The sequence below is a fragment of the Pezoporus occidentalis genome, unplaced genomic scaffold, assembly GCF_034315485.1.
Source record: "Pezoporus occidentalis ecotype Australia unplaced genomic scaffold, CSIRO_AGI_Poc_V1 ctg224, whole genome shotgun sequence".
In the NCBI taxonomy this organism is placed as follows: Eukaryota; Metazoa; Chordata; class Aves; order Psittaciformes; family Psittacidae; genus Pezoporus; species Pezoporus occidentalis.
Genome location: NW_026914117.1, coordinates 849,934 through 860,653, shown reverse-complemented (window position 1 = coordinate 860,653; position 10,720 = coordinate 849,934). Strand labels below are relative to the sequence as shown.

The window sequence follows — 10,720 nt, the reverse complement described above, 5'->3', positions numbered from 1 at the left end:
GGGGGGGGCGGGGGCGGTGGTGTTCGCCGCCGAGCTGCGGGGACGAACGGGAGGAAGGGTGGGGAAAGGCCGGGAAGGAGGAAAGGGAAAAGAAGGCGCGGGCAGGGCCTGGGTTTTCAGGGGGGTCGGGCAGGGGGCCGCCAGGCCGCCAGCCCATGTGCCGGCAGCAGCAGGGTGAAGTCTGTGAGGAAAGAGGAGGACCGGAGGAGACGGGAGGGAGGGAGCGGCCGAGCAGTGCCGGAGGGGGCGGGCGGAGGGAGGTGGCACGTCCCGTCCGTCCGGGCCGGACCCGTCTCGTCCCGTCCCGTCCCGCTCCGCCGCCGCGGTGCGCCGGGGCGCCCTGGCTCGCCGCGGCATGGTCACCGGCCGCGCGACGGGCAGGCAGCGGCGCCCCGGCGTGCGACTGGGGCGGGCCGAGGATGCTGTGACCCCCGGCGCGGCCCTGCCCACCCGGCCGGCACCGGCTCCAGCACCGGCACCGGGCGGCAGCTTCTGAGGTTGCTGAAGATGGTGGTGGCCAAGATGAGCGGCGGAGCTCCTCCACTTGGCCCTGGCCGGAGGGACCCCTGAGGAGCCCTGCCTCGCCTCGGCATCTGGCTCCGTTTGTGGGAGATTTTGTTTTTCTTTTTATGGTTATTACTATTTTTCTGTGGTGTGTGGCTCTCGCTGCAGCCAAGGTGGATGGCCCGTGGTGGGTGCAGCTGGCCTCACTGCCTCTGCAAGGGCAAGATGGTGGTGGTGGGGGTGCTGGCCGGGCTCTCGGTGCTCAGCATCCTCACCTACGGCTACCTGGCCTGGGACAGCCTCGGACTCGGCCCCGGAGAGACGGGAGCAGCGAGCGCTGGGATGGATGAGGAGCCGGGGGTCAGCTCCCCCAGCTCGCAGCCACACATCGTCTTCATCCTGGCTGATGATCAGGGCTTCAGAGACGTGGGGTACCACGGATCCGAGATCAGGACGCCCACTCTGGACAAGCTAGCTGCTGAAGGGGTTAAACTGGAGAACTATTATGTTCAGCCGATGTGCACACCGTCCAGAAGTCAATTTATCACTGGAAAGTAAGTTTACTGCTACTTCATCATTTACCTCACCAGCTTAAAACATTGTCCCTGTTGAAAAGAGCACAGGTTGAACCTGGCAAGGTCCACGTATTTTTTATCCTATTGGCAGAGCCTTTTTGATCTGCTTTAAAACCTTGAGCAAAATGGACTTTCTAATGTGTTTGAAGTAGTGAAAGAAAACCTCATGCTCTGTGAGGCGGTGAGGATTCAGCACTGTGTGCTACCCTTGCAGTGTACTGTCCTACAGTTACTGCCTCACAAACATACGTGCTAGTTGTCAAGTAGTGTTGCAAGTGCTGGGAAGTGATCAGCTTGGATTTTCTGGGCCATTTCACAGTGACTTGCAGGAGGAGTCTGTGTTAGGGAATTGAAAAAGTTATGTATCCTCCCATGTGTTCATTGCAGCCAGCATGTTGGCTCACAGGCCCCATGAGCATTGACTTGCGGTGAGTTTTCTCTGAGGGCTGTACTGAATGTATGAGATGGTTCCTCAGTGCGTCACAGGTGGATGAGTGCCAGGAATCCATACTCTGTCGGGATTCCCCATGCTGCAGCATCGCTCTTGTCATGGTGTGGTTGCTGGTTTGCAAACAATTGGAAACTTTTCTCTGAAGCCACTAAACAAGGTGCCTTGCCAAAATGCTAACAGCAGTGGGCTGGTACTGTGTGTGCTTTGCCCTCTCTGGTATTTGAGCTGTAGGAGTGGTTCCCAAATACCTCTTAAGTGTGGACACATTTACTCTGGAACAAACTCACCTTGTTTCTGTTTAGCTTAACTCATTTTGACAGGAACAGGGAACTCTTAAAAGAGCAAAAGAAAATGAGAGTGGAACAGTTACTTTGTTTATGTTCTCCTTTCCTTAAGTATAAACAGGAACACAGCAATGTTAATACTGCTAGTAGAAAAAATACATGTTTAAATAAAACAAGCAACTGGCCTCGTGTCTTGCATCTCTGTATGGTAGAGTTGGAGATAATTCCTGGTCTTAGTCTAGTTCCCAGATTGCTGGACCGCGGAGAGTTGCATGGAGAACTGACATGTTATCTAGAGCAAGGCTTCCCCTCACAGTTTTTCGGATTTTTTTTTTTTTTCTTTTATCTTTATGTGGACCATTTCTTATTTTGAGACACCTACTCACTCCTTCATCAGAACGCAGTGGCCCTGCACAACTGAAGTAGCAGTTTACACGGGCAGTGTGTATCAGGATAGTGCTTAATGCATCTTGGTTGTCTTTAAAGCTATGCAGCAGTTGGAAGGAACAACCTTCGCTAGCAGCATGTAGCCAGCCAGCTTTCCGAGGACGGTGGTTTGGGAAGCAGGGCTTCACAAAGGGAATGTCATGTTACCCAATAATGACTCATGAAGTAACTGGAGGAACAGGATTACTCAGTTCCGGGGGAACCAGGGTGCTGCTTTGGCTCTTGGGAGACTGCAGGGGTTGTCTGAGCACAAAAAGGAACAAAAGTAAAGTAAGGAGTAACAGTAACTCAGTTTAACTGTTTTAATCCTTTGGTAATTAATGAGCAGGTTGTGTGTAAACATACAGTAAAAGTCAGGCATGTTCAGAGGAACCTTGCTTGTCGTTGGCTCGTCAGGCGGGAATCTGCCTGCTTTGGTTTTGGATGCTTTTATAGGAAAAAAAAGAAATTAGCTTATTCTTCATTTTAATTTTCTTAGTTTGCTGATCTAACTAAAACCTTTAGAACACTTTTTTTCATGTTCTACTTTTGAGAGAAAGGGAGCTGCAGAGGGAAGGAGCTGCAGAGGGAAAGATCTACCTCACGTGACTAAGAAATAAGGGAGGGAGTGGTGAGGGGTTAATAGGCTTGGGTAGAGTATTAACAAGACAAGTTCAGAGGATGCTATTACGCATTCTCACTGAAGATAAATGCTAGTAACAAGTGCTTTTAATGCTTCTTAGTAGAGGCACCTTAATTGAAATGGCAGGACTCAAAAACTGCTAAGCCAGGAGAAGTACTGTTATTTCTCAGATTCCAAGATGTGTCAGTTCAAGGCTAGAAGCCTGCCTGTCCACAGAAGGATCACCTGGATGCTTCATGCCTCCCAATACACATACCACGCTTAACATGTTCCAAACATTACCTGATTGATCTATAAAAAACAGAGGGGCTTATGTAAACCGGACTCATCAGGGAGCACTGACTCACCTTGCCAAGTGGAAGTTAAACTGGAGGCTTCAAATTCTTCACAGGTCTCTAGACAGGCCCTCCAAGGCTTAAGTTAGTAAAGAGACCCTTTTGGTAGCTGTCCTGTGCTAGCAAATGAGCACAAGGAAAGAGGTTGGAGGTGAACATGTCAGAAGGAAGAGGTAGAATTAGCTCTTTTTTCCCCTTCATGCTGTACCACAGGGTAACTGTTGGTGAGTCTGTCTTTCTGACCAATTATACTTCTGTTTGATTTCACATGAGCTGTACTTGAGGCTTTGGCCAAACACACATTTTCATTTCTTGCTTTCTCCCCCTGTTACCTCCTTCCCCATTCACTCCATCAGAAACAGCTGCTTTCAGGCTAATAGTAAAGTTTGGCTTCCACAACTTTTTATTTTGGGCTTTATTTATGGGTGTGGAAAGGGGAGTTGCAGCTGAGCTGAATCTTGGGAACAGAGAAGAAAAGTGTGAGCCAGTGGGCTGAGTGCCACATGTGATGTGCTCTGCTCTGCTCTCCCAGCTGCTGTGCTGGGGCCAGTGTGGGGAGGTGAGGGAGGCAGCTCAAGTGAGGCAGCTCAACCCCTGCTCCAAAGCTGCATGACTGCAATGACAGAAGGGACAGGGGCTCCAGCTTGTGGTGCTCCTGGGACTGCTGCAGTTCCTGCCTCAGCTTCCACAGCTGGAGTCAAAATTTGATTATCAGGGGGTTTGGAGGCTCATCCCTAAGTGCTGCTTAAGGCTGGTTTCAACAGGGCAGTGCCCTGCATGTGATGGCTTGGCTTCGTGAGCAAAGATTTGGGAAGGGCTTTAACCACACTTGCTACAAGCATGATGACCAAGGGCATGTGGAATATGCAAATCTGGTTGGAAACGGGTGCTTAGGCAATCAGGAAGTGTCGGACCAGGACTGTCATCTCCTGAGCAATCTCGAGCGACCCATGTGCTGGTCCGCCCGCGTGCAAGGTTGGATCTGCAGCTTCCTGTGCACCTTGTCACCTGCCGTTTCGACCCTTGCCTGTCCATACAGACAAGTGAGAGTAAGCTCTTCCAGCCTGTGCAGAGGACTTTTTTAGGTGAGGCGCAGCTTGCGCAGAACTGGCCCCACCCTTTTCACCTGAGGTTTAACTGCATGTAATCATGAGGTGATTGACCTGCTGAGAAATTGTAGAAGTTTTTTATTTTTCCCCTCTCCCAAAGGATCAGTCAACATGAGTAGTCCTCCAGATGACTTGTATTGCGCGACACTGTTTTTTTGCTGTTGCTTTCTCCTTGGAAGTATTAGGCATTCCTCAATAAACTAAATAATTACACATGCTGAGTTAGGTGAGAAGAAATCTGCCTCTATGTACATCAGCCATGCAGGAGTATCCTTAAGATACAAAGAGACATGGATGTGGTACAGAACACATCTAAACTAAAAGGCTGCTTTTTAATTCATCCATGAAAGAAATTGAAAATAAACACATTTCTGTTTTTTATGTTATTATAATTTATATAGAAGAACATAAAAAAATAGTGGCTCAGACTTAAGGTCTTCAAATTCTCCCAACTAGGAAATGGGTTAAGAACATACAAGGGTGCTCAGCTTGCACCTATCAGTGGATTTAGGTGAGGTAGAGAGTAGAAGATTGACTTATGTTCGTGTGTGGTGTTGATTATTTAGATAGATTGCTAACTTGTATTATCATTAAGAGTCATCTTTTTTTTTTTTTAAGAATTTAATGAAGAATTATTGAAGAACAGTCAGTGTGGGGACAGTTTCCCAAAGTTTTTAAAGAAAGATTGTGGCCAAGAGAATTATTATGAGCTGGTGAGACAAAAAGACTATAAGCTTAGGTGAATATCTGTTGAGGTAGCTGACCCAATTGCATGGAGGGTATTACGCAATGGAGTTATATTTGTTGGAGTAATACTTAATTTAGGAAAGGAATTTGAGAAATAAGATTCACTGATTAAAAGGAATGTAGACATAATATGGCATAAATGTTTTTGGTGTGGAAGCAGGCAGTGGACACCTATTTCCTCTGCTAGGCTTCCAGTTTTCTGCTGACCATCAGACTTGTAACCTTAGGACCTTGATGTGCCCTGGAACCTTTTTGGGCCACAGGAAGGTTCCTGACCTATGCAGGAGTAGGGATCTATCTCTCTGTTTGTAGAAACCAATGCATAGATAGGGTGACAGATCACTAAGGAACCTCAACTCTCTTTTACAGTGAACAGTTATGAATCATGGAATCCTACACTAATCCTAAGATTGAGATTCGCATGATGAATAGAATATGGAGATGGAGGATGGAGAGAAATGTTGAAGGCTCGGGGAAGTAAATACTGTTTTCACTGGCATAAAATGAAATTTGAGAATTTGCTCCTCCAAAGCAAACAAAAATAGATTGTATAATCAGTACGCATAATCAAAGTGTTATTTTAATATAAATAATTACATCTGTTGCCTAATTATATAAGTATTACACATATAAATGCATATAGCTGGTTAGCATGTATTCTCTTGTAGGCATCACTGTATATCAATACACAGTTCACCTTTAAAAATTATGATGTCTTAGCACACTAAGAGTTATTTTGGCAAACGGAAATAGAATAGAGTTTAAAGTACTCTGAATTGAAAGCAGTGTAGCTAACTTGTAGTCAAACAAAAGCACTGTATTTGGGGGTTTCAGACTTGTAAGCCTTTGCTTTCCCTGCCTCCTGGGTGCATAATGGTCCCAGCTGCAGTCTCAGCAGTTTGGTTGCTCTGAGAAGGAACCAGTACAATGGTGTGTGACTCAGAAGCTCACTTCTGTGCTCGGAGTTGGAATGAAGGGTCTCAGAGGTCTGGTGGGAATACTGGGGAATGTATGTAGCACTCCATTATTTACATTCCCTATTCTGTAGTTCACCAAATATGAAGGACTGGATAAAATCAGCCTTAAGTATCGAGAGGGGGTCTCATCTACACTGAAGTAAAGAGACTTGGCAGTCATTGGTCTGGAGTTTAATTTTGATCAGTGTTTCCGTTAAGAACCTGAATGATTAAATAAGATGTTCTGACTAAATATGCCACTAAGATAGGAGGAACTGCCAGCATTAAGGGACTATAGTGATAATGAAAATCTTGACAAATTAAAAAAATAACCTGTAAAAGAGGCAGAATTAAAGTCAGCTGTGATAGATAGCAGATCTATGCTGAAGCAGAAATAACTTTAGAAGCCAGAGGATGGTGAACAACTACTTAGCATTTCTGTAGAGAAGTGGCTGTAATTGTAGTGAATCATGCATGGAATATAAAGTCAACAATGTCATGCAGTTACAAAGAAGGCAAACATCAAACCAGTTTGTATAAATACAGCAGCCTAGTAGATACGCGAAGGAGCTCTTCTGCTCTACGGCTGGAGCACTTGTGCCCAAACTTGGGCATCGCTCTCAGAGAGGACGATAGTGTCCAGATAAGGATGATCAGATATCTTAGAAGGATAACCGTGGAGAAACAATAAGAAGAAACTGAGTAGTTTAGTCTCCAGAAGAGAAAAATGAGGAGGAACCTGATGAGTCCTCAGTATTTTAAGAGCTGTGAAAAGAGAAAGGACATAATGTGTTTTCAGTGTCATGATTGATGGTGCAAGAATGAGTAGCTTTCTTGGGCAACGAAAAAACTTCAGATTAGAGAACAGGGAAAACTTTCAAATGCTAAAGGTTGTGAAACTCTGGAATAGCTGCCTTTGGGAAGTTGCTGTGTTTCTTCATTGCCAGTCATTAAGAACAGATAAGACAAATATGTCAGGAATGACATAATGTAGTTGAATCTGTCTTGGGGAAAAGGGTTGAACTGGATGGCTATTCTTCCAGCTGAGGTTCATCTGTGGCTCATTTGAAGTATGTATTAACTACAGAAGGCATTCTGAAGCAGTATGTTTGTAAAACATTTTTCAATGCTAGAAATTATTTCAGTGTTCATTCTGAAAGAAAAGAGTCTGTGGAAGCTTGACTTCAGTTTTCTCCTAGAAATTCCTGTTTTCCGTATCCTCATTTTCTCTGAAAACTCCCAAGATTTTGTTTTGTAGGCCTTCATAACTCTTGCGATATGTAATTACTTTTTTATGCTGACTTCTTTCAGGACAATTTGTGGCATTGCTGCAAAAGATGTTGAGGTATCTTTTTCCATGTTCTTGTTACGTCTTTCACTTAGGATGACATTGTCCATGAATACATACATATATGTATGCAGCATACACAGAGAATGAATCAATAATTAAATGTAAGGACTTAATTTTCTTGTTTACTTCTGCCTCTCGGCTCTCCTGTGTTTGTTCTGCAGAAAATTAGATCCAGGTACTGAACTGCTCTATGGGCTCAAGATACAAGAAATCTGTTCATATCACCGTAATTGCTAATGCACTATGCAAAGGAGCATTTGGAGGACAAAGTTGGAAACAGAACTTCATGCAGACAATAAAGATTAAATAAAAATAACATGGAGGAAATAGGAAAGTGTACTACAGGTTCTGATAACTTCTTCTTATATCACTTCTTGGTAACTTTTAAGAGTACTGTTTGATATTTAGGTCTGCTGCCTATAAGACAAACATAGTGTTATCTGACATATATAACTAATGGGATAGTGGAAGTACATTAACTCTCTTTTTCATTGTCAAATTTATAAAAAGTGCAGTAAATTAAAGAAACACAGTTGGAAATAAATTTACAGTATCTGTGCTTGTAAATGATCAGTACTCTGAAGAGTTTAAGTTATAAATTTTAAACCTTTGGTTTGCCTTTTTTCGAACTGGAAAAGAGAAATTATATTCCATGGGAAAGTTAGGCTTTAAATAATTAAGGGATTTTGCTCATTCAGCATTGTTCCTGGTATGTTTGCTTTGTAATTGATGATGCATGTTGCTGCCTGCAGCAATAACTTGAATGAGTGGAAGTGGTGGACTCCTATTATAACAAATCTTGATTTCACTTCCTCTTTCTCCATGAGGCCCTGTAAATCAATTGAGATGAGGATGTCAGATGGGTGGCTGGAAACAAAACTGTGTAGTAAAGAGGTGGGGTTTACTTTCACGTTAAAGGATTTAGACCAAGATGTTCAAGTTAGAAGGGACTTAAAATCTGGGCAAATTAAATTCATGTTTTCTTTTAAATACATTTTGTAGAAAGATTTGCCAGGTTTATGAACTATTTTATTTCACTTTGTGGGGAGTTAATTTTTTTTCCTTATGTTGTGATTGGTGTGAATTGATTTTTATGGAAAGTTTATGATTTGTTGATTTCCACTAAAACCCTAAAATGTTAATGTTTATTAATAGATACCAAGTCAATGGTTGTCAAGTTTGACACATTTGAGCAATTGGTTCTTCAGCGCATGATGCTTCATGCTGCTTTTTTCATGTTCTACTCCAGACTAGTAGTTTCTTGCAGCTTGAGGAGCTAGCACTTGTTTGTTGTTTCTTAGCTGTCAACCTTTGAGGTTTTCTATTCCCCTGTTGGTTTTTTTGTTTGTTGGGTTTTTTTTTTTGTTTGGTTTGTTTTGTTTTTCTGGGGGGGTTTCTTTCCTTGTTTTGTACTGATTTGTAGGCAGACTTTCTATCCTGAAGAAAGTTTCCTTAGATTTAGAATGTATGCTTAAGAATAAATGGGGTAATTTCACCAGCCTTAATTCATTAGATTAATATAAATGTAAGAGGTAAATGAAGATTGTGCATGTGAGAGTGATCCTGCATGGGATGTGTTTGCTTTCTATGCATCAATAAGTAGTCTTTTTATAATAGCTGCCCAATTTATTAATTTTCTTACTTGAGAGCTAGTAGATGTGGCTGGTGACGTCAGCTTTTTTCTGTAATGTAAACTGGTAGGGTGCAATGCAGTGAAAATTAGTCTTCAGGTAGGGAGAAGCAATGCAGTATCTTTAGGCTGAATACACTCCAGTATACTGTTAACTCACAGATTGTAGCTCTCTGAATTTAATAAACTTTGTCAAAGCAATACTTATAATCACATTTTATGTACTTAGTTTGTCGTGTATTACAGTTCAAAGAGTCAGAAAACTGGGTTTGAGGAGACCTCTGGAGGTTGTCTAATTGGGTGTCCTGACAACTTAAATTACACAGTAGGGATGCAGTGACTTTATAAACTCTCTTTTATTGTTTGTTTCCTCCTGGAAATAAGAAAATACTGCAAAGTATTCAAGAAATTGGAATCTAGACTGTTGTTTGTTAGGCAATTCCCTAGCTTTACCAGGTTGTCCAGTTTAGTGAACTTACGAAAACTGTTTTGTGAACTTTTTCCTATTTCCATTAATCTCTTAAAAATAGTGGGGGGTTGTGTTTGTTTGGGTTTTGTTTGTTTTGTTTTTGTTTGCTTTTTTTTTCTTCTGTGCCAACTGATGAAATGAGTTCAGCGAATTTGTTAATGTCCATAGCATAATGGCAGCTCCTTCCTTAACTGTTCCATGTCGTATTTTCAAGAGACTTTAGGGAAAGTTATTCTAGTATGTTCGCTGATTTCTCTTAAAACAGAATATTTAACTTTTGTACTTATTTTACTATTATCTTTTCAAATCTACTCTCATTTGCAATATGCTTCTAGGACTTACTGACATGCAGGATGCTTTTCTTTAGTTTTCTCACCGCCTTATGTACAAGGTAAGGCTTTGAGAGCTGGGTTTCCTACTGTGCAGAAAGCAAGTCTGAGAGGAATCTCATCCCTGTCTTCAGCTACCTCAGTGCGGGGAAAGAGAAGGCAGGAGGTTCTTTCAGAGGTGCACAGAGAAAGGAAGAAAGGCTGGGCACTGCTTGCATCAAGACTAGGTCAGGCTGCTTAGAGACATTGATAGGTTGCTTCCAACTTAAACTATTTTATGGATCTAATTTGTCACAATAAAATTCCTGGTGGATGGGAGGAAGGAGCAACTTACTTCTGTGTTGTTTCTCCCCTTGCAGAAGTTCTCTAGGCAAAAAATAAAGTATTTGGAGTGTGCCTGCTTGGTTTATGGCCCTTTTACCTGACCACTCGCTCTCGAGTTGTCGTTATTGCATCCCTGTTAAAGTCTTGTTTCTTTAAGAACACAACACACTGGTAAGAATATAACAACACTAAACTTAGCATTGTACCTCAGATTCTGAACTTTACCACATCTGTGCAGGAAGTACCTACATTAGTAAAGACAGACTTACATGTATCAGGTATGTTCTTCACTGAAGTGTTTATACAATTTGTGAGATATATTTCTGTTGTCTTCATTGTTGCTGTTGTTACAATATTGAATTCATTTTAATGGGAAGGTGAGAATTTGATCCTGTATACAGTGCGGAAGGATAACAATGCCTTAGTTCTTAATTTTGTAACTATACAATTTGATCCTTTTACATTGCAAAACCTTTAAGGCTTCATTTAAACTTATAAAGAATGAGTCTCTGATAAACTGAGGAGTATTTGGCCATCTTGGTAATACTAGGCATAGATACTGTAAGTGATGCAGTCTTAGGTGGTGA

At 42.5% G+C, this 10,720-nt stretch overlaps 1 protein-coding gene across 1 annotated transcript in view; it reads left to right on the top strand.

Annotated features, from left to right (window-relative positions):
• The first annotated feature begins 283 nt into the window (after nt 1–283).
• ARSJ (arylsulfatase family member J) overlaps nt 284–10,720 on the top strand; it is a 43,840-nt gene continuing 33,403 nt past the window's right edge. Inside the window, exon 1 of the mRNA XM_062620883.1 lies at nt 284–1,058. Within this exon, the coding sequence (XP_062476867.1) occupies nt 682–1,058 (377 nt within the window). The 5' untranslated portion in view covers nt 284–681. The remainder of the gene's footprint in view (nt 1,059–10,720) is intronic.